Raw genomic sequence first — 24,729 nt, 5'->3', positions numbered from 1 at the left:
CTGCAAGTAACCAGCCTTCCCTGTTTGGACTGCAGCTGGGCATTTTATTTTGCATTAGAGTAGTCGTGGAAAAAAAAGTAATTTAATGAATGAATAGGGCGCCTCCTTTGGAATCAAGTTGCACGGAGATAAAATTTCGATTGACTTTCTCTCTTTGCGAATTCTTTCTCCTAACTTGTTGCTCTCTCTCTCTCTCAGCCCTAGGGATAAAAAAAAGACACTGACAGATCAGTGCGGCCAATTGGAAGTTGATGGAGCTAAACTTGGGGCCAATCTCGTTTGCTGGACAGAGTGAGTTTCGGATGTGAGCTGAGGCCAGCTATGATTTGCTGAGGGTTTTATTGTTTCTCGGTGGTGTCAGTGTCAATGTATTCGAAAGAAATCCATTTCTCTCTCTCCTTAAACATCGTCACATGTAAATAGGGGGGTGGGGGAGGAGGAGAAATCGAGTGTAACTTCCTCGGATCTTTTTTTTAAAAAAAATCCTCATCTCTTCCACCCCCACCCCCCACTTTTTTTTTAAGAAAAATGTCGAGTGAAGAAGTCTTGTAAAATCAGTGCCTGCACAGAACAAGAGAGAGGGAGCAGCTTTAACTTTCTCCTGGTCCTGCGGTGTACAGGCAACAGTATAGATGTAGCACCTATACACGCTGTGAGGGACTTGGAAACTTTAAAACACACACACACACACACAACTGTCTTCAGAGGGGGGAAGGAGGAGGAGGTGAACAATTGGGAGAGAAAGAGAGACCAAAAAAAAAGGAAATTCATGTCATTTGGAGATGGAACAACGGGACATCAGGAAGAGGCAGCTGTCAGCCCGAGTGATTTTATTTGTGGTAACACTGACAATTGTCAAAGCAGGTAAGTGGACTTCTTTAAATGCACTGTCTCAGCTCCCCTTTAGGAAACACACTTTCCTCTTGCACTGGTTTCGTGACTTTTAAAAATGTGTGTACTTTTAGTTTCCAGGACAGACCTCGTGGTGAAAAGCATTATGCTGGAAATAAAGCGATTGTGGTAGTGTTGCAAATAGGCAAAGATTCTCTACTCCAACTTTTCCACCGCCTTTTTTTTAAAAAAATGTTATGTGTTCCACTCTCGGAATTTAAACAAAACTGTTTCCCAAAAGAGCAAGTTTTACCCATAACAGTCCACCCCCTCGTATTTGCTGTGCTTTTCTCTGACCGCCAGTAACTAGGGTTGTTCAATTAATTTTCCCAATGAGAAGTGACAGTTAACTGAATTTCTTTTTCCCTGCAGTATTGATCTATTGTCTGTCGCGGGTTGGTGGAAACAGAGGCATTGTGTTTTACATTGTCATTAACAGCATCATTTGTCAAACTCTTTCTCTGTGTTTTGTTATAGCATCGTCCTTGACACCATCTCCCCTCAGTCCTGCATCTGAACGTGAACTGTACAGTACAGTACAGTAACGCTGCAGAGTGACTGGGGCTGCAAGTGCTTTTTAGGGAATGCAGCTATTCAGTCTTAAAAGGGCAATTTGTTCTTAAAGAGGTAATGGCGCGGTTTGGAACAAACCCCAGGTTACGGCACTGTTGGGGTGGCCATGTGATCAAAGGTTAAGCCTGTGGTTTCTGATTTGGAGGCTTAGATTGTAATGCTGAAAATCAGTGGCAAAGCAGTGTGGTGGGCCCCACCTGTTGACCTCATTCTGGAGAGATCGGAAGTTCTTCTTGGACGGTTGCGGATGGGGCTTGGCATGGTGCTGACCGCAGGAATGCCTGAGCTAATGGGAATTCCCTTTTGAGAACGTGGTGCCCTGTTTCTGAGGGTGTGCTAGGCCAGGCTAGGCTAGACTTGCTGCCAGCTGCAGTACCTTTTTAGCCTCAGGAGCTAAGAAAGAAAATTAGAAAAGGTTGACGTGGGGGATGGGCTTGAGGGTCAGGGGTAGCAGACTTCCCTTCGGATTGCTAATGGCTCACACAATGTCTCATCCCAATGTCAGGTCAAACTCAAGGGGCTGAATGGCCTGCTGCATTGATTTTGCTTTTTTTTGTGATTCTCTCCACCCGTCTGTTTGAGGTGTGCAGCCCAGATACGTGCTGCAGAATGAGCGAGGGGCTTTGTGAAATCCTTTCGTACGATTTCAGAACAGGCCTGGGCTAAGTGATCCGTAAGTGTCATTGCAGCTCATGTGTGTAAAAGCTACAAGTTTATCATTAGTCCCCACTTCGTGTACAGGAGTGAACGTCGCAGGGTGTTGGTCTCTGCAAGGACTTGCCCCCGTGGCTGGGTTGCCAGGGGGTTCAGAGTTGGCAGAATTGTAGCTTGGCACGGATGGGATTTAAAACAAATCTGGCTTTTTCTCTTTTTCCTGCTGCAGTTTTCCCACTGACCTCCCTGCAGAGGTCCAGGCAAGGGGTTTCTGCTCTGGTCCCCTCCTACACAGTTCCCACTGGAATGTGCTGGGGTCAGCGATTCCAGTCATAGTCATTGTCCCCTCCTGACCTGCAGCCCCACAGCTGTCTGCCGTCCCAGGATGAGTTGCTAACACTGGCTCTCGGCCCGTTCATTTTGTCCAAATTCAGGCTGCCAGGCCGACCTGATGTCCCTCTCTGTGTCCACTCTCGCTATCTTCCCTTCAGGACGAAGTGAGTTTGAAATTTGCAATTAAAAGTAACCACAACAGGGTCACTCTTGGCTTTCCCCTGAGGGCAGTACTTGAGCAGGGAACTGGATGTCTGCGTCTCTCTGACTATCTTCTGAAGTTTATCGTTGTGTGGCTGCTGGCTGTTACATAATGCAGCACTCGAGACGGTGAGCAGGAATGTGCTCAAACATGGATCCCCCTTTTGGAGATATTAGGGTAGGTGACCAGATTGGGACCAGTGCAGGTACATCACAGCTTTGGCAATACCAACTAGATGGACCGAAGAGCCTCCTTGCCCCGAACGATTCTGTAATTTTATAGCTTGATGGAGTGTCTTAAGTGAGCAGAGAGAGAGAGAGAGAGAGAGAGAGAGAGAGAGAGAGAGAGGTTGAGGGAAAGAATTCCAGACCTTTGGATGCAGGCAGGTGAAAAAGCAATGCCACCACTGATGGTAAGATGGAGCAGGAGGCAGGGATCAGCGGAATGTAGAGATCTCAGGAGGATCATAGGATTGGAGAAGGTTACAGACAGACAGTGTGGGCATTGGATACCACGGAGTGAGATTTAAATTCCAGGGGTCGCTGCACTGTGAGATAACATAACTGAGAGGTCCACCTTGCCTGAAATCATGCCTGAAATCAATGTTTTTGTTGTCATTATTGGTACAAGTATTAATCTCCAACAGAACACGGAATGAAATCTCATAGCAAATGCCATGCAGAGGTCTGCAAATCCATCCTGTACCTCACTTTCAGGCTCCAGCTCAGTCTGTGGGAACTCTCAAATCACATCAGGTGGTTGTGCGCTGTAAAACCAGCCCAGAGACTCGGCTACAACACCCACACTTTGACAGAGTGAGGGAGCGCTGCCTGTGTTTGCACGGGGCACTGACCTGAAGCCTATTAAGTGGATGTTAAAGATTTAGAGGCATAACTTTGCAGAAAAGGAGCAGGGAACTTTTCTTTGCAAATCTTCACTCAGAGGGTCATAAAGATGTTCAGCACAGAAACAAATCCTTCAGTCCAACTTGTCCATGCCGACCAGATATCCCAGAATCCCGAAGTGGGGACTAATCATTTACCAGCAGAGGGATTGGGGATATGGGCTCCTTTGCAAGAAAATAGGTGATTAAGGCCAAGTTGTTTCTGGAATCTTGCTGTGCATACATCAGGATTGCGCAATAGCTCTGAATGGGATAATGTTCAGGATATAATAGCTCCACCTACTCTGCACATGTCTCAGAGTCTGAGAATGGAGACAGGGGTGTTCTATTCCAGTTTAAGGAGGGAGTAGCTGAAACTGGACCAGCTCCCTAAGGTCCGAGTCATTCCCCTTGAGAAATTCCCTCGTACCTACTGTGATTATGCAATAAGTCTTTCTATCTCAGAAAGTCCTGTTCTGTAGATACATCATGTTGTGTATCCTCCACCTTTAGATAGGCCTAAGTCAAGGGAGGTTTGGTGACATTGAACCACCCTCACCCAGTGCCCCATGTTGTTAGAAGTGACACATGCCGCAAGGTACCAGCAGTGGTCATGGAGTTACAAAGTCTGCAGCGTGGAAACAGGCCCTTCAGCCCAACTAGCCCATGCAGACCAGTTGTCACAATCTGAACTAGTCCCATTTGCCTGTGTTTGGTCTAATCCCTCCATACCTGTCCCATTCATGGACCTATCTAAATGTTTCTCAACTGACGAAATTGCATTTGCTTCCACCACTACCTCTGGCAGCCTGCTCCAGACACTCACTAACCTCGATGTGAAAATGTTGCCCCTCTGGACCCTTTTTATCTTTCCCCTCTCATCTGAAACCTATTCCCTCTAGTTTCAGACTCCCCTATGTGGGGTAAAGTTGTCTGCTATCTACCTTATCTGTGCCCCTCAATAAGGTCACCCCTCAGTCTCTTATGTTACAGGGAAAGAAGTCCCAGCCTTTCTGACCTGTCTTTACAACTGAAGCCTTCCCGTCCAGGTGGCACCCCAGTAAACCTTTCCTGCACTCTTAATAGTTCAATAATATCCTTCCCTTCCTATAGCAGGACAACCAGAATTGCCCACAGTACTCCAAATGTGGCCTCACCAACATCTTGTACAGCTGCAACTAGATGTTCCAACATACACACACGCACACACACACACACACATATATATAATGTATATGCACACACATGAATATGTAAAAACACGTGTAGTATGTAAGTGTGTCTACTCATACGTGAATGCATACTCACATGTACAGGCATGCACACACACATACAAACACACATATGGACCAGGTTAACAGCCCCAATCAGGGAACTCAGATTCTATGAGATCCATGTGGCTGACCTCGTTACAATCTCTACATAAACCAATTAACATTTTGAATTAACCTTGCAACTCATTAGAACCTTTCCCTGAGAAGGGTCACTTGACCTCAGAGAATCTGAGTTCCCTGATTGGGGCTTTTAACCTGGTCCAATCAGGGAGCCCTGACTGACAGATACAAACAGGAGGGTCAGAGGTTCTGTTCACTCTGAGAGCTGGCTCTGAAGGAGCTGGGCCAGTGTCATGGACTCTCCGGGTGTATATAACGGGAGACTTGGTGATAGGAAACCAGCCTCTCTGGAGTTATTTCATCAAGTGTGGATTCAAGGGACAGCAGCCCCCACCCCAGGTCCCACACAGCTCATTTATTTCTATAGTTTCTCTATTATCTCCATGATGCCTCTTGGAAGTTTCTTGTCCTTGACATCTCCTGCTCCATTGCTCCCATTACAAACTGAATCTGCTGAGCAGCCAGCATCCTACTGGAAATGGTTGTCCCTCCTCAGGCAGTATTCCACCCCATCCCATCCCACTCATGTACCTGTCCTTGCAAATCACATCTCTATCACTCACCTCCCTTCCTTCTTCACTTGAATGTCTTCCTCACAAATCCACGCCCATTTTGGAATCTCTTTGATCATGCTGACCGCAGCTTGGTGAAGTGAGTAAAGATTGGCGAGTGCTTGTGGTTAATGTCTTTGGCCAAGTCAACTTACTGCCAAGGCTCCCCATTGTCTGAACTGGGGTGGGGCAGGGGGTGGTGATGTCCCTTGAATCCACAATTAATGAAATAACTCCAGAGAGGTTGGTATCCTGTCACCAAATCACCCTTTAGTGTCACATGGAGAGTTCCTTGACACTGATCCAGCTCCCTCAGAGCCAGCTCTCAGAGTGAGCAGAATCTCTGACCCTCCTGTTGATATCTGTCAGCCAGGGCTCCCTGATTGGGGCTGTTAACCTAGTCCAATCAGGGAACTCAGATTCTATGAGGTCAAGTGACCCTTCTCAGGGCAAGGTTCTGATGAGTTGCAAGGTTCATTCAAAATTTTAATTGGTTTATGTAGAGATTGTCACAAGATCAGCCAGGTGGATCTCACTGAATCTGAGTTCCCTGATTGTACCAGGTTAACAGCCCCAATCAGGGAGTCCTGGCTGACAGATTTAAACAGGAGGGTCATAGGTTCTCTTCACTCCAGGGACTGGCTCTGAGTTGGCTGGTCATGGTCCATGTGCAGAGCACATGTGAATAAAGGGTGACTTGGTGATGGGATACCGGTCTCCATGGAGTTATTTCAGTTTGAATATTGAATCCTGACTGCAGCGCTCAAATTGACACCTCCCAGCGTTTAATTTAGTAAAATTTGCAAATTTAACACACTGGTCCAACTCATCTCGTATCCCACAAAATGAAGCTCTTCTATGTTCATAGCCAATATTACTGTATTTTCTGTCCGGACTCCAGTGAACGTGCATGTGGACCAGATTCTTTTTTTGAATAGACAAAATTTATAAATGGTATTAATCAATGTGTCGTTATGTCTGGCGACGAGGTTGTTAACCAAAACACAGGTTTATTATAGGGACAGGAAAGTTGGAAAGTCTGCGCACATTTTACAAATTCTTAAAGAACCCATTTACCTAGAGCAGGTTAATGTCCAGACATTGAAAAACATGATCCTTCAATCTCCCTCTGAATGGCTTCCTACAATGGTGTAGAGTCTTGGTGGAATTGCACCTGGAGTGTTGTGTGTGATTTTGGTCACTTAGTTAAGGAAGGACTAAACACTTCTGCAATTATGACCACACACTGAGTATCAAGGGGAAGCATGCACTGGCACGTTACAGGCCTTTCAAGACCAGGGGGCATCGCAGGGGCGGTGGTAACGTTTTTGATAAGTTTCCATGCCGGTGTTTCCAAGTTAAATTTTGTTTACCCCTACAGGGGCTTTTTAACCAGATCAATGCTTTCATTTAAATCAATAGAGAGAGAGAGAGAGAGAGAGTGCAACAGAGGTTCACCAGAATAATCAGTTCTGAGGAGGGGTCACTCGACCCCAAAACGTTAACTGTTTCTCTCCCCACAGATGCTGCCAGGCGTGCTGAGCTTTTCCAGCAATTTCTGTTTTGGTTTCTGATTTACAGCAGTTCAACTTGTTTCTTTCTCACCAGACTCATTCCTAGGTTGGTGGGACTTTGTGACGGGCCTGTACTCTCTAGAGTTCAGAAGAATGAGAGGTGATTTCATTGAAACTTACAAAATTCTTAATGGGTCGGATGCAGAAGGGGTGTTTCCCCAGGGTAGGGGTGTGTGTGGAACCAGGGTCACGGTTTCTTTGCTGTCGATACTACTTAATAGTCAGAGTCGACTCATTTAGGAGTTGGAAGAGGAGGCATTTCTGCATTTGGATGGTGGTGAGTCTTTGGAATTTTTTGCTTCAGAGGGCTGGTGAGGCTTAGTCATTGAGTGCGTTCAAGATAGAGATTAGTAGATTTCTGGATACCCAATAAATTAAGGGATGCAGGCATAGTATGGGGAAAGTTGCTTTGAGGTTGATGATCAGCTGTGCGCTGGGACGGTGGAACAGTTTCAACAGGCCCCATGACCTACTCCAGACCTATTTCCGTCTCCATCACTATCTCATACTCGCTGACACTCCCCAGGCAGACCTAAGAGTTCCATCAGTTGTTGGGAAAGAAATACAACTTGCATGTATCGGAGAACAATGTGGAGCTCTCAATTTGAACAAACTAATCTCTTCAGTTTGTAGTTTCTTTGGAACAATTACACGCTTGAATGACAAAATCATTGGTAGGCATTCCAATCCCCTTTAATCTCGGGAGTTCATTGACGTCTGTAATTCGTTCGAATTGTTCTAAATTAGCCACCATCAGGTAAATATCCCTAACCAGCTGGAGGACCACATTGCAATTCAGAAGAGTTTAAATTAAACTGTTATTACTTTTCTTCTCTGGAATTACTGAGAGTTTTGTGCAGTAGTCAAGCTTCCATTAGAAGGGAGTCAGCTCCGATTCCAATTATACTCCAGCTTCAGCCCTGGGTGTTGTTGCATCTCTCTTGTGTTCTTGACATTCCTCCTGCTGACGCGGATTGAGCTTTCCAAGTTGTTGGAAGAGGAGGCTTAGTTGGAGCAGAAGCACAAGCTGGTCGGGCTGAATGGTCTGTTTCTGTATTCTTAAATACTTCGGAGTCGTCAGTACAGTTAGGGCAAAGCATTTTCTTTGAAAACTGATTCTGACAGAGCTAACAGCTCACGTAATATTTAATATTTTTTCTATTTCTTTTTCAAGGATCATCTCAATTGAAATATAAACGTGAGCACAGAATAGTTGTTGCCTCCTTTTTTATTTGATCTTGTGGTTTCTGCCTCTCACTCACCACAGTCAGCGTACAGTTGTGCTGACTTGTGGCACAGTGGTAATAGAACATAGAACATAGAACATAGAAGAATACAGCGCAGTACAGGCCCTTCGGCCCTCGATGTTGCGCCGATCCAAGCCCACCTAACCTACACTAGCCCACTATCCTCCATATGCCTATCCAATGCCCGCTTAAATGCCCATAATGAGGGAGAGTCCACCACTGCTACTGGCAGGGCATTCCATGAACTCACGACCCGCTGAGTAAAGAACCTACCCCTAACATCTGTCCTATACCTACCCCCCCTTAATTTAAAGCTATGCCCCCTTGTAATAGCTGACTCCATACGTGGAAAAAGATTCTCACTGTCGACCCTATCTAAACCCCTAATCATCTTGTACACCTCTATCAAGTCACCCCTAAACCTTCTTTTCTCCAATGAAAACAACCCCAAGTGCCTCAGCCTTTCCTCATACGATCTTTCTACCATACCAGGCAACATCCTGGTAAACCTCCTCTGCACCCGTTCCAGTGCGTCCACATCCTTCCTATAGTATGGCGACCAAAACTGCACACAATACTCCAGATGCGGCCGCACCAGAGTTTTATACAACTGCAACATGACCTCAGTACTCCGGAACTCAATTCCTCTACCAATAAAAGCCAGTACGCCATATGCCTTCTTCACCGCACTATTTACCTGGGTGGCAACTTTCAAAGATCTGTGTACATGGACACCAAGATCCCTCTGCTCATCCAAACTACCAAGTATCCGACCATTAGCCCAGTACCCCATCTTTTCGTTACTCTTCCCAAAGTGAATCACCTCACACTTAGCTACATTGAACTCCATTTGCCACCTTTCTGCCCAGTTCTGCAGCTTATCTATATACCGCTGTAACCTGCCACATCCTTCCTCACTGTCTACAACTCCTCCGACTTTCGTATCATCCGCAAACTTGCTCACCCAACCTTCTAACCCCTCCTCCAGGTCATTTATAAAAATGACAAACAGCAATGGTCCCAAAACAGATCCTTGCGGAACACCGCTAGTGACGGCACTCCAAGATGAACCTTTGCCATCAACTACTACCCTCTGTCTTCTTCCAGCCAGCCAACTCCTAATCCAAACCTCCAACTCACCCTCAATGCCATACCTCCGTATTTTTTGCAGTAGTCTACCATGGGGAACCTTATCAAACGCCTTACTAAAATCCATATACACCACATCTACCGCTTTCCCCTCGTCCACCTCCTTAGTCACCTTCTAGGCTAGAAGGTCCGTACCTCTAGGCTAGAAGGTTGTGGGTTCATGCCCCGTCAGTATGTTATATACCTGTCTAAGCAGGTTGATAGAAAATATAAGATTTTGTACTTCTCCAGTGTACATGAGTGAAGGAATACGGAGCTAGATCAGTTTTTTTTCTGGGATTGAAAAGAGAGACTGCTGGAAAAAGTCAACAAGTCTGAGTTATGCCACAGGTACACAGGGTGGTAAAGAAGACGTTTAGCATGTTTGCCTTCATTGCTGAGACCAGGCGAAAGTGAGGACTGCAGACGCTGGAGATCAGAGTCAAGATTAGAGTGGTGCTGGAAAAGCACAGCAGGTCAGGCAGTATCCGAAGAGCAGGAAAATCGACGTTTCGAGCATAAGTTCTTCATCAGGAATGCTTATGCTCAAAATGTCGATTCTCCTGCTCCTTGGGTGCTGCTTGACCATCTGTGCTTTTCTAGCACCCACACTTTTCAAGCTGAAACAGCCACCTGAACTGGCAGGTAGGGTTAATATTTCGTACAGACATTGGCATCTCTGACAGTGCAGCACCCCTGCAGATGAGACAGTGAGCTCAGGCTATCTGTCTGTCTGGGTGGGTGGGTTTAACAATCTCCTTGTACTATTTGTCGGAAGAACAAGGAGAGTTCTTCCCCAGCGTCCTGGCCAATTCCTCAGTCTTTTTTTCAATTAATTCATTTGCGGGAGTTACTGGCTGGGTCAGTATTTATTGCCCATCCCTAGTTGCCCCTTGACAAGGTGGGAGTGAGCTGCCTTCCTGAACCGCTGCAGCCCACCTACAGTGGGTTGATCCACAATGCCCTTAGGGACGGAATTCCAGGATTTGATCCAGCAACACTGAAGGAACAGCGATATGTTTCCAAGTCAGGATGGTGGGTGGCTTGGAGGGGAGCTTGCATGTGGTGGTGTTCCCATGTATCTGCTGCCCTTGTCCTTCTGGATGGAAGTGGTCGTGGGTTTGGAAGGTGCTGTCTGAGGATCTTTGGTGAATTTCTGCAGTGCATCTCGTACACACTGCTGCTTCTGAGCATCTTCATTGAGAGAAAGCGGATTATCGGCCCATTGTCCTATTGCTGTTTGTCGGAGCAGGATAGAATCATAGAATCCCTACAGTGTGGGAACAGGCCATTTGGCCCGACATGTCCACACCGACCCTCCAAGGAGATCCCACTCAGACTCATTCCCCTATTATTCTACACCCCCCCTGACTAATGCACCTAGCCTACGCACCCCTGAACACTATGGGCAGTTTCCCATGGCCAATCCACTCTAGCCTGCACATCTTTGGATTGTGGGAGGAAACCGGAGCACCCGGAGGAAACCCACACAGACACGGGGAGGATGTGCAAACTCCACACAGACAGTTGCCCAAGGGTGAAATTGAACCCAGATCCCTGGTGCTGTGAGGCAACAGTGCTAACCACTAAGCCACAGTGCCACCCCGTTGCATTTCTGATCTGACAGATGTGACTACACTTAGAAAAGCACTTGTCTGAAGTAGTTTGAGACAACATGGAAAGCACCGTGGAAGTGCAAGTCTTTCCTTCAAACTCCAGCTAGACATATAAGTTATGTGGCAAAAGTGAGGATCTTCCACTTCGGAACACTTCAACCCCAGGGCATCAATGTGGACTTCACTAATTTGCTCATTTTCCTTCCCCCCACCTTACCTCAGATCCAACCTTCCAGCTCAGCACCGTCCTCATGACCTATCCTACCTGCCAATCTCCCTTCCCACCTATCTGCTCCACCCTCCTCTCTGACCTATCACCTCCATCCCCACCCCTATTCACCTATTGTACTCTTTGCTACCTTCCCCTACCCTCCTCTCTGACCTATCACCTCCATCCCCACCTCCATTCACCTATTGTACTCTTTGCTACCTTCCCCCACCCTCCTCTCTGACCTATCACCTTCATCCCCACCCCCATTCACCTATTGTACTCTTTGCTACCTTCTCCCCAGCCCCACCCCACCATTTATCTCTCCACCCTGGAGGCTTCCTGCCTCAATTCCTGATGAAAGGCTTTTGCCTGAAACGTCGATTTTTCTGCTCCTCGGATGCTGCCTGACCTGCTGTGCTTTTCCAGCACCACTCTGATCTAAAATCTAAGTTATGTGCTCCAGTTCCTCTTGCGAAGTTGCTTCAATGGATAGGAGATGCGCAATACTGGATATTTCTGGAATACAATTACAAAGCGGGCAGGAGTGTTACGTTAATGTTGGGAAGGGCTGTGAACAGGAGTAGAACCGGTGGGGAAGTGAGGGAACTGGTGCCAGGGAAGGATTATCTCAACTGCTGCATTTACAGTATCATAGACACAGGAAACCTGTTTGAAGTTTGGCTCCCTTTTCAGACATAGAGAGCTGGCCTGGGGTCTGACTTATCACAAAACTCTGATGGCAGCTTGTTTTCACTTTGCAAACAACGGTGACACACAAAACCTTTCCCTTTCAACTTGCTACTGCCCCACTTTTATCCCATGCACAGTTTTACAAAAAAAACGGAAAGTAACCAGGATGTTATTTTTAACCCATTCGTGACTTCAAGCATCATTGGCAAAGTCAGTGACCCATTCAGAGCTGTGTTAGAGAAAGTGGTGGTGAGCTGTAGAGATGTACAGCACGGAAACAGACCCTTCGGTCCAACTCGTCCATGCTGAACAGATATCCTAAGTTAGTCTCATCCCATTTGCCAGCACTTGGCCCATATTCCTCTGACCCCTTTGAAATGCTATGGACACCTTTGAAATGCTATAATTGTGCTGCCTTCACCACCTCTTCCATAGACATTTTGAATCTTGCCCGTCGCGTTAGAATAGAATCCCTACAGTGTAGAAGCAGGCCATTCAGCCCATTGGTTCCACACTGACCATCCTGTCCCTGTAACTCTGCATTTACCATGGCTAACTCACCCAGCCTGCACATTCCTGGATGCAACAGGACATCGTAACATGGCCAATCCACTTGAACCTGTATGTCTTTGAACTGTGGGATGAAACTGAAGGAAACCCATGCAGACACAGGGAGAATTTGCAAACTCCACACAGGCAATCGCCCAAGGATAGAATTGAACTCAGAACCCTGGTGCAGTGAGGCAGCAGTGCGAACCACGGAGTCTCCATACCTCCCACCTTGAACCTATACCCTATAGTTCTGGACTCCCCCACTCCAGGGGGAAAAGACCTTGTTTATTCACCCTATCCATGCCCTTTATGATTTCATAAGCCTCTATAATGTCACCCCTCAACCGCCAACACTCCCGGAAAAAAAGTCTTGTATGTTTTTCAATCAGTTTATTACCTTTAACATCCCTGGTTATCTGTGGTTGGTTTAGACCTTTCGTAGAATCCTTCTGCCTTACGGAGACATACTGTCTTGAGCATAACTAGGTGTGCCTTACTAGACTATAAGACCAAATCAGCATCAATTGTACACAGACCAGGCTGGTTAAGGTTGACTGATTTCCATTGTTCAAGGACATGAGTGAACCCGATCAGTTTTTTTAGAGTAATCTTGGTAGTTTCATTGTCACTGATGATTAATTTCAACCTAAAACTGAATTGAAATTCCTTTGTTGTCATTTGAACCCATGTACCTCAGTATTAATCAATCGAACCACTTTGTGACCATCTCGCATTTATAATCACTATTTTCGTCGCAAGTGAGGAATACAATGCCTTGGACCGTGCGGATCAATAGTCTCATTGTGTTTGATGTATAAGCTGAAGAATGGCTGAATTGATGGAGGATGACGAGAATCAGTCACTCCCGACAATAAAGGAAGTGTAGGAATTGCAGGCATGATGGAGGTAGAGATTGAGAAGGAGTGACTCGGTCTGAATTTAGCACAGAGACCAGTTGGGCAATGGGTGAGAATGGTTTTCGCCGTTAGATACCAAATGATGGCTCTCACAAATTGGATGGCACCCTTTACATAAAGCCAATATTTCACCAAAGTTAGTGCCCAAATAGAACCCACTTCTTTCCAAGGCTCTGTAGCAATTAGCAGCTTGGATCCTCCTAGTTCAGGGGGGCCCTGGTTCTCAATACAATCCCTCAATCCACATAAGACTATAAGATATAGGAACAGAAATAGGCCATTCGGCCCATTGAGTCTTCTCTGCCATTCGATCATGGCTGATATGTTTCTCAATCCCACTCTCCTGTCTTCTCCCTGTAACCCTTGATCCCCTTATCAATCAAGAACCAGTCTATCTCTTGTCTTAAATACACTCGATGACTTGGCCTCCACAGCCCTCTGCGGCAATGAATTGCCCGGATTCCCCGACCACTGGCTGAAGAAATTCCTCCTCATCTCAGTTCTAAAGGGTTCATCCTTCACTCTGAGGCTGTGACCTTGGGTCAAAGTCTCTCCTACTAGTGGGAACATCTTCTCCACATTTACTTTCTCCAGGCCTGTCAGTATTTGTAAACTTCAATGAGATTCCCCCTTAACCTTCAAAACTCAATCAGGTACAGACCCAGAGTCCTCAAATGCTCCACATACCATGAGCCCTTCATCCGCAGGACCATTCTTATAAACCTTCTCTGACCCACTCCAAGGTCAACACATCCTTTCTTAGATACAAGGCCCACACCGCTCAACTATAAAGGTAGCTCATAATGAGGACACTAGCTAGTATATGCTTTACTGTGGTTCCTGGTTTGGTATAAAGTCTCAATTAGTGTTTGGGGAAATTCCTGGGAAGTTGCTTTCTTTTCCCCTCTATTGCTAATTGCCCGGATACATTTACTTTTCCAGGGTAGACTGGCTTGAATATGAGCTGACTTGAAGATAGTTATTTGCAGTTTTGAGGGAGTACTCCATTGTCGGAGAGAGCATATGTCAGATGAGGTGTTAATCTCAGATTCTGTCTGGCAGACTCGGGGAATCCTGTGAAGCAATCTTGAAGAAAGGCCGTGGAGCCCTCTCTGTTAATCTGGTCAATATTTATCCCTCAAGTGACACCTTTACAACAACAACTGATTTCGCTGTCCTTTGCAAGAATTCTCTGCAAGTTGACGCTGAATTTTCCTGCATTACTCTGATTGCACTTCAGAAAGTCTTGTTGGAAAGATGTAGTTTTCAGCACATTGATGTACTACCCAGGAAGGGGAATGGACATCCAGCGAAGAGGGAGAAACACAGTCAGTCTAAAACACAAGGTGACCAAATTAAACCGATCAGGTTCACTGACACAGTTTAAGCTGGGGAAAATGAAAATGAAATCAGTTATTTGATCTTTCTTCATAGGACATGGCTGTTGCTCATTCCTAATTTCCCTGACTAGGGCTATTTCATAGGCATTTGCAACATTGGTGTGGATCTGGAGTCACATGTCAGCTAAAAAGACAGACTTCCAGGTGCGTTTTCACAACAACTAGTGATGGCCTTAACAGTCACTACCGTCCATAGTGGTTAATTGCCAGCTTTAATTTACTGATTGAACTTAGACTTCAGTAGTTGATGGGTTGGGATTTGTGCCCGCGTTGCTAGTTAAGCCTCTGGAGTGGGAGTCCAGTAATTTAGATTAGATTCCGTACAGTGTGGAAACAGGCCCTTTGGTCCAACCAGTCCACACTGAACCTCCAAAGAGTAACCCACCCAGACCCATTTCCCTCTGACTAATGTACCTAACACTATGAGTAACTTAACATGGCCAATTCACCTGACCTGCACATCTTTGGATTGTGGGAGGAAACCGGAGCATCCGGAGGAAACCTACACAGAGAATGTGCAAACTCCACGCAGGCAGTTGACTTAGGCTGGAATCGAACCTGGGACCCTGGCACTGTGAGACCATTACCACTAAGCCAACATCATATCCAGGTTTGAAAGCAAGGAAAGCAAGGTTAAGTGCCACACGTTAAGTGCCGAGGAATTATATGACTAGCTTAATTGTGAAGATTTTCTCCAGTGATAACTTCAGGAAGATCCTTATAGCCAGTGAACTGCTTTTGGATTGCCATGTTTTGGTGCATGAATTACAACAATGTAGGCACAATAAGAGACCACAAACAGCAGTGTGATAACATGCTAATAATTTGTCTATGAGTGAACATTGGCTCTGGACATTGGACTGAGCTCCCCGAATCATTGTCAAACCTGCTCCACAGGAGCAAGTTCAGAGGGATTCCCTCAGTTTATCATCAAAAGACTCAGCCCTACATTGTAGGCCCGGGCCTGGGAGTGGTGAGACTGTTATACACTGAACACAGCAGTCATCAAGGAAAAACTTATTTCCTAGCAGTGAGCACAGGGTTGACGAGCACTTGGAAGCCTGCATTTAAGCAGATGTGCAGAAAACCAGACAAGAGAAAATAAGTTGAAGAAGCAGGAGAGAGATCTGAAACGGCTCTGGCAAAAGATGATGGATGTGCATCTTTGCATGCTAAGGTCACGACCATGGCGTTTTTTTTGTTTTGGGGAAAGAACAGGGCGAAACGCTGGTGGAAAACATTCTTTAGCCTGAGGGAATCCGCTGAATCGAAGATTACACGAGAGGTCAGAGGGGTCAGGTTTGGAGACACTTGATCAACAGATGGAATGTGACTGTCTGCGCACTGTCACTGCAAGCTGATTGTAGACTCCTGCGAGTGGGGATTGTGGGCGCCTCTGAAAACTGAGTTAATTCATAAACAAGATAAAGATCGCTCTGATGCATTAGGCACGCTCAGTGTCCAACAACCCTTGCCCAGTCTGAGGTAGAACTGCGTTATCATGCAGAACAGTACAGGCCCTTCAGCCCTCGATGTTGTGCCAACCTTTTATCCTACTCTAAGATCAGACTAACCTACATACCCTTCATTTTACTGTCATCCATGTGCCTATCCAGGAGTTGCTTAAGTGTCCCTAATGTCTCTGACTCTACTCCCACTGCTGGCAATGCATTCCACACACCCACCACTCTGTGTGTAAAGAACCTACCTCTGACATCTCCCTTATACCTTCCTCCAATCACCTTAAAATTATGTCCCCTCATGATAGCCATTTCTGCCCTGGGATAAAGTCTCTGGCTATCTACTCTATCTATGCCTCACATCATCTTGTACACCTCTACCAAGTCATCTCCCATCCTTCTTCGCTCCAATGAGAAAAGCCCAAGCTCCCTCAACCATTCTTCATAAGTCATGTCCTCCAGTCCAGGCAGCATCCTGGGAAATCTCCTTCACACCCTCGCTAAAGCTTCCACATCCTTCCTATAATGCGGTGACCAGAGCTGAATACAATATTCCAAGTGCGGTCTAACCGGGGCTTTGTAGAGCTGCAGCATATCCTCGCAGCTCATAAAATCTTGTTGTGGTCTACGGTTGTCTCTGTCCACATTACCTCAGCTTCAATTTCCCTGTTTGTTGGGTTTTTGTTTTGGAATTGTTACACTTTTAGGAACAACCCAACTTTGCTCCACAATCACAGCCTGGGTACAGAGTGAGGAAATCCAGATCTTGGTGCTTACAGCCTGAAGGCAGACTTCTTGTGTCTGTTGATTTTGAGCTCTGATAGGTCTTTCCCACAGGGTAAGGTCAAGGGAGCAAATGGGTGCTCGATGTTGAAATGTGGAAAGAGCCAGCAGGAGTTTGGATTGTTTAGGCCACTGTTGGAATATTGTGTGCAATTCTGGTCTCATTCCTATCGGAAAGATGTTGTGAAACTTGAAAGGGTTCAGAAAAGACTTACAAGGATGTTGCCAGGGTTGGAGGATTTGAGCTACAGGGAGAGGCTGAACAGGCTGGGGCTGGTTTCCCTGGAACGTTGAAGGCTGAAGGGTGACCTTATTGAGGTTTACAAAATTATGAGGGGCATGGATAGGGTAAATAGACAAAGTCTTTTCCCTGGGGTCAGGGAGTCCAGAATTAGAGGACATAGGTTTAGGGTGAGAGGGGAGAGATATAAAAGGGACCTAAGGGGCAACTTTTTCACGCAGAGGGTGGTACGTGTATGGAATGAGCTGCCAGAGGAAGTGGTGGAGGCTGGTACAACTGCAACATTTAACAGGCATTTGGATGGGTATATGAATAGCAAGAGATTGGAGGGATATGGGCCGGGTGCTGGCAGGTGGGATTAGATTGGGTTGGGATATCTAGTCGGTATGGACAGGTTGGACCGAAGGGTCTGTTTCCATGCTGTACATCTCTATGACTCTGAATGCATGCAAAAGCCGGGGAGATGATGCCACAGGAACTTATGGCGAAAGCCCAGTTGCTTGTCTGTGTGGTGTATGGTGTTCGTCTAGGAACAGGAATAGGTCATTCATCCCCTCAGGCCTGTTCTGTCATTCAATGAGATCATGGCTGATCTGTGGACCAGTGCTGCATATTTGCCTTTGGCCCATAGTTTCTGCTCAACAAAACTTTCTCTGTCTCAGATTTAAAATTTACCACTGATCCTAGCATCCACTGCTATTTGTGGGAAGAGAGTCTCAAATCTCTCCCACCATTCATGTGAGAACAGCTTCATGACATCTCTCCTGAATGGTCTGGCCCTAACTGTGCCCATGGGTTGTAGAATCCCCAACCAGTGATTAGATTAGATTACTTACAGTGTGGAAACAGGCCCTATGGCCCAACAAGTCCACACTGACCCGCTGAAGCGTATACCACTCAGACCCATACTCCTACGTTTACCCCTTCACCTAACACTACAGGCAATTTAGCATGGCCAATTCACCTAACCTGCACATTTTTGGATTGTGGGAGGAAACCGGAGCACCCGGAGGAAACCCACGCAGACACGGGGGGAATGTGCAAACTCCACACAGTCAGTCGCCTGAGGCGGGAATTGAACCCGGGTCTCTGACGCTGTGAGGTAGCAGTGCTAACCACTGTGCTACTGTGCCGCCCACAAGTGGAAATAGTTTATCAACCCTGTCTATTCCTGTTAATATCTTGAAGACTTTGATCAGATAAAATGCCTTGGATTGAATTACTGCTCCCAATCCTTTTTGGTAATCTAATCTGGAGTAAGAGGCCCATATGATGTCTTCAGTTCAAGATAGACTCATTCCTTTTAAATAGAGTAAGTTTATTACATAGTACTTAGTGGCTAGTAACAATGTATCACTGTTACACCGATGTGAGACTGAAGAGGAGTAGCACGGTGGCTCAGTGGTTAGCACTGCTGCCTCACAGTGCCAGGGACTCAGGGTCAATTCCAGCCTCGGGCGACTGTCTGTGTGGAGTTTGCACATTCTCCCCATGTCTGCGTGGGTTTCCTCCCACAATCCAAAGATGTGCAAGTCAGGTGAATTAGCCGAGCTAAATTGCCCACAGTGTTAGGTGCATTAGTGAGAGGGAAATGGGTCTGGGTGGGTTACTGTTCGGAGGGTCGGTGTGGACTTGTTGGGCCAAAGAATCTGTTTCCACACAGTAGGGATTCTAATCAAATCTAATTACACCTTAGTGTAGAATGACTGCTTGGACAATACATAAATTTTGACTAGCTCCTTCCAAGATTGCTTCTGTATATCCTCATCCCTGGGCCAGGCCATCCTTTCTGGTACTCCAGTGTTGTCAGTCCAGTTTGTTCAATTGTAGATGACTGTAGCTGATGTCTTTTTGTTTCTGTTCTCTACCCTTTAACTCTGATTGAAAATGTGGAAAGGAATGTCAGTGAAGTTGTGAAGGTATCATTGAGGTTGTTGTGATTGACAGTGGGGATAATGACAGGAGCCCATTGTGCACAGGCTGTATGAATATGCATTTCACTTAGTGTTGTTCTCTCACCTTCTCTCTATAACCCTGCACTACACGTTCCTCCAGCTCAGGTGATTGTTTCCTGTGTGAAAGTCTCAATTGAAGCAGCTCCAGCACACTCTCAGGCAGTGCATTCCAGAACCTAACTACTCCAGAAAACTCTCAGGCAGTGCATTCCAGAACCTAACCAGCTCTAGGACACACTCAGGCAGAGCATTTCAGAGCCTAGCCAGCTCCAGAACACTCTCAGGCAGCGCATTCCAGAACCTAACTACTCCAGAACACTCTCAGGCAGCGCATTCCAGAACCTAACTACTCCAGAACACTCTCAGGCAGTGCATTCCAGAACCTAACTATTCCAGAACACTCTCAGGCAGCGCATTCCAGAGCCTAACCCACTCTAGGACACACTCAGGCAGAGCATTCCAGAGCCTAGCCAGCTCCAGAACACTCTCAGGCAGCGCATTCTAGAACCTAACTACTCCAGAACACTCTCAGGCAGCGCATTCCAGAGCCTAGCCAGCTCCAGAACACTCTCAGGCAGTGCATTCCAGAACCTAACTACTCCAGAACACTCTCAGGCAGTGCATTCCAGAGCCTAACCAGCTCTAGAACACACTCAGGCAGAGTATTCCAGAGCCTAGCCAGCTCCAGAACACTCTCAGGCAGTGCATTCCAGAACCTAACTAGCTGCAGAACACTCTCAGGCAGCGCATTCCAGAGCCTAACCAGCTCTAGCACAAACTCAAGCAGAGCATTCCAGAGCCTAGCCAGCTCCAGAACACTCTCAGGCAGAGCATTCCAGAACCTAACTACTCCAGAACACTCTCAGGCAGTGCATTCCAGAACCTAACTACTCTAGAACACTCTCAGGCAGTGCATTCCAGAACCTAACTACTCCAGAACACTCTCAGGCAGCGCATTCCAGAACCTAACTACTCCAGAAATAAAAACTCAGGCAGCGCATTCCAGAGCCTAACCCACTCTAGGACACACTCAGGCAGAGCATTCCAGAGCCTAACCAGCTCTAGAACACACTCAGGCAGTGCATTCCAGAACCTAGCCAGCTCCAGAACACTCTCAGGCAGTGCATTCCAGAACCTAACTACTCCAGAACACTCTCAGGCAGTGCATTCCAGAGCCTAACCAGCTCTAGAACACACTCAGGCAGCGCATTCCAGAGCCTAGCCAGCTCCAGAACACTCTCAGGCAGTGCATTCCAGAACCTAACTACTCCAGAACACTCTCAGGCAGTGCATTCCAGAACCTAACTATTCCAGAACACTCTCAGGCAGCGCATTCCAGAGCCTAACCCACTCTAGGACACACTCAGGCAGAGCATTCCAGAGCCTAGCCAGCTCCAGAACACTCTCAGGCAGCGCATTCTAGAACCTAACTACTCCAGAACACTCTCAGGCAGTGCATTCCAGAGCCTAGCCAGCTCTAGAACACTCTCAGGAAGCGCATTCCAGAACCTAACTACTCCAGAACACTCTCAGGCAGAGCATTCCAGAGCCTAACCAGCTCCAGAACACACTCAGGCAGAGTATTCCAGAGCCTAGCCAGCTCCAGAACACTCTCAGGCAGTGCATTCCAGAACCTAACTAGCTGCAGAACACTCTCAGGCAGCGCATTCCAGAGCCTAACCAGCTCTAGCACAAACTCAAGCAGAGCATTCCAGAGCCTAGCCAGCTCCAGAACACTCTCAGGCAGAGCATTCCAGAACCTAACTACTCCAGAACACTCTCAGGCAGTGCATTCCAGAACCTAACTACTCTAGAACACTCTCAGGCAGTGCATTCCAGAACCTAACTACTCCAGAACACTCTCAGGCAGCGCATTCCAGAACCTAACTACTCCAGAAATAAAAACTCAGGCAGCGCATTCCAGAGCCTAACCCACTCTAGGACACACTCAGGCAGAGCATTCCAGAGCCTAACCAGCTCTAGAACACTCTCAGGCAGTGCATTCCAGAACCTAGCCAGCTCCAGAACACTCTCAGGCAGTGCATTCCAGAGCCTAACCAGCTCTAGAACACACTCAGGCGGAGCATTCCAGAGCCTAACCAGCTCTAGAACACACTCAGGCAGAGCATTCCAGAACATAACCAGCTCCAGAACACTCTCAGGCAGAGCATTCCAGAACCTAACCAGCTCCAGAACACTCTCAGGCAGTGCATTTCCCCTGCAACCGCAAGAAATGCAAAACTTGCGCCCACACCTCCCCCCTTACTTCCCTCCAAGGCCCCAAGGGATCCTTCCATATCTGCCACAAATTCACCTGCACCTCCACACACATCATTTACTGCATCTGCTGCACCCGATGTGGCCTCCTCTATATTGGGGAGACAGGCCGCCTACTTGCGGAACGTTTCAGAGAACACCTCTGGGACACCCGGACCAACCAACCCAACCACCCCATGGCTCAACACTTCAACTCTCCCTCCCACTCCACCAAGGACATACAGGTCCTTGGACTCCTCCATCGCCAGACCATAGCAACACGACGGCTGGAGGAAGAGCGCCTCATCTTCCGCCTCGGAACCCTCCAACCACAAGGGATGAACTCAGATTTCTCCAGTTTCCTCATTTCCCCTCCCCCCACCTTGTCTCAGTCCCAACCCTCGAACTTAGCACCACCTTCCTAACCTGCAATCTTCTTCCTAACCTCTCCGCCCCCACCCCCTCTCCAGCCTATCACCCTCACCTTAACCTCCTTCCACCTATCGCATTTCCAACGCCCCTCCCCCAAGTCCCACCTCCCTACCTTTTATCTTAGCCTGCTTGGAACACTTTCCTCATTCCTGAAGAAGGGATCATGCCCGAAATGTCGATTCTCCTGCTCCTTGGATGCGGCCTGACCTGCTGCGCTTTTCCAGCAACACAATTTCAGCTTTGATTTGTTATTGTCACATGTACCGAGATACAGTGGAAAGTCTTGTTTTGCATGTTAACCAAACAAATCATACCTTACATGAATACCTCAGGGTAATAGAACAGAGTGCAGAATATACAGCTGCAGAGCGGGCGTAGAGAGATTAACTCTAATATATGAGAGGTCTGTTCACAAGCCTGATAACAGCAGGTAAACAGCTGTTCTTGAATCTGTTGTTATATGTTTTCAAATGTTTGTATCTTCTGCCTTATGGAAGAGGGTACAGTCTCTGCCTACATATGTTTCCCAGACCCCTTGTGGTTTAATAAACTTTATTGAAATCTCCTCTCCAGACCGTGGCGGTGGCATGGCGTGGTGTGGCGTGGCGTGGATTTTGTCCATTGGCTATGATGTAAAGGTGCTAGTGTTGGACTGGAGTGGACAAATTCTGAAGTCCTATGGCACCAGGTTATAGTCTGACAGGTTTATTTGAAATCACAGGCTACTGGAGCACTGCTCCTTCATCAAGTGAAGCGATTTCATTTCACCCGATGAAGAAGCAGCGCTTTGAAAGCTTGTGATTTCAAATAAACCTGTTGGGCTATAACCCAGTGTCATGTGACTTTAGAATTTGTTTTGCAATGTATAATAACATTAAGCCATTATGGGAGGTACAGTCTGGTTAGAGAGATACATTGGACAGTTTCTGTCCTTATCGAGATAATCAAACATGCTTAACTGTCGGTGTACTGCAGTGTGCAATATGAATACCAACTTGTCTTGTTCCCCACATTATTTAGGTGAGAATTTGTTCTGGAGACAGCACTTGGAAAAGTGTGATGTAAAACTGTATGATCAGACATATGGCTGAGATACTTACCGAGTGCTGTGTGAGAGCAACATGATGAGAACGTTAGTGTAATACACTGTGATATTGCCAACTGAGGAGATCCTGTCTCTGTGAGATCAACAGGGGTGACTGACTGTAACAGAGGACAGACTGGCTGTCTTAAATAAGCTTTTTTTCTTCAAAAATGTGTACGGGGATGTGAGTGTTGTTAGGGGGGGCCTGAATTTATTACCCAGAGGGCAGTTACAAGTCAACCACGTGCAGACCAGACCAGGGTAAGGCTGAGAACTTTCCTTGTCCAAAAGCCATTCGTGAACCAGATGAGTTTTGATGATAATTGGTAACAGTTACACATTCACCACTGGGCTAGCTCTCAATGCTAGAGATTGTATTGAATTCAGGTTTTGCCATCTGCCGTGGGGTGGGCTTTGAACCCAGGTCCTCAGAACATTGCCCTAGGGTTCTGAGTTGCTATTCCTGTGACATTACACTACAGCACCACACCTCTTCCCCCGTCACCCCAGGATTCTTGGGTCAGTGTACAATGTGCCCACTCCCAATTGTCTGGAGTTGGATTTGAGTTCCAAAAGCCAGGGAGAGTCTGGAAGAAATCTACTCAGGGAGATTCTACACATTAAATGCGGAACTCACAATTACAACTAGGGCCTTGGGTAGTATTGTAGAACAGAGGGACCTAGGGGTTCAGGTACATAATTCTTTGAAAGTTGCACCACAGGTAGGCAGGGTGGTAAAGAGGCATTTAGCAAGCTTGCCTTCATTGCTCTGTCCCTTGAGTATAGGAGTTGGGACATCATGTTGAGGTTGTACAGGACATTGGTGAGGCCTCTTCTGGATTACTGTGACCAGTTCTGGTTGCCCTGTTGTAACATGGATATTATTAAACTAGGGAGGTTTCAGAAGCGATTTACCAGGAATTATGCCAGCGACAGAGGGTTTGAGTTATAAGGAGAGGTTGGATAGGCTAGGACTTTTTTACCATTGGAATGTAGGAGGTTGAGATATGACCTTATAGAGGTTTATAAAATCATGAGGGGTATAGATGAGACGAATAGCAGGTGTCTTTTCCCTAGGATGGTGGATTTCAAGACTAGAGGGGGACATTTTTTTAAGGTGAGAGGAGAAAGATTTAAAAAAGGACATGAGGGACAACTTTTTTTTACACAGATTTGTGATTTGTGTGTGGAAGGAAATGCCTGAGGAAGAGGTGGATGTGGGTACAGTTACATGTTTAAAAGCCATTTGGATAAGTAGATGAATAGGAAAGGTTTAGAGGGATATGGGCCAGGAGCAGGCAGGTGGGATTAGTTTAGTTTGGGATTATGTTCGGTGTGGACCGAAGGTGTGCTGTATGACTCTATGACTCTACGAGTTAGATTTCAAAGCCCATCCCCCCATTGCATGTGCAATCTCTGATATCCACCCCCCAATCCATTGGACGTGCGTGAGGTGTCTGTTTCTGGGGTGGAGCGAGTGCCCTGATCTCGTGACCTTTTGCTACTCTGGTTAAAACTGGGTCTCGGCGGGCAAGGCGTCGTATTCCCACGTCTCCAACACAAGATTGTAGCCTATTCTCTGAGGCAGCGCAGACTGGGACTCTGGCTTCATATCCAGGGAGACTAGAGGGTCTGGAGTGTGGGGTCCCTCTCCTAACCTGCGAGGGGGCTGGGGATTTTAGTCAGCTGGGAGGCTGTCAAG

At 46.8% G+C, this 24,729-nt stretch overlaps 1 protein-coding gene across 1 annotated transcript in view; it reads left to right on the top strand.

The window, feature by feature from the left end:
- The first annotated feature begins 213 nt into the window (after positions 1-213).
- The window catches only part of LOC122552376 (uncharacterized), a 372,305-nt gene continuing 347,789 nt past the window's right edge, over positions 214-24,729 (top strand). The window contains exon 1 of the mRNA XM_087983386.1: positions 214-864. Coding sequence (XP_087839512.1) covers positions 783-864 — 82 coding nt within the window. The 5' untranslated portion in view covers positions 214-782. The remainder of the gene's footprint in view (positions 865-24,729) is intronic.

This window comes from Chiloscyllium plagiosum, unplaced genomic scaffold (assembly GCF_037043375.1).
Source record: "Chiloscyllium plagiosum isolate Xiang-an unplaced genomic scaffold, Cpla_swu_hap1 HiC_scaffold_45, whole genome shotgun sequence".
NCBI classification, from domain to species: Eukaryota; Metazoa; Chordata; class Chondrichthyes; order Orectolobiformes; family Hemiscylliidae; genus Chiloscyllium; species Chiloscyllium plagiosum.
This window is presented reverse-complemented; position numbering and strand designations above follow the sequence as displayed.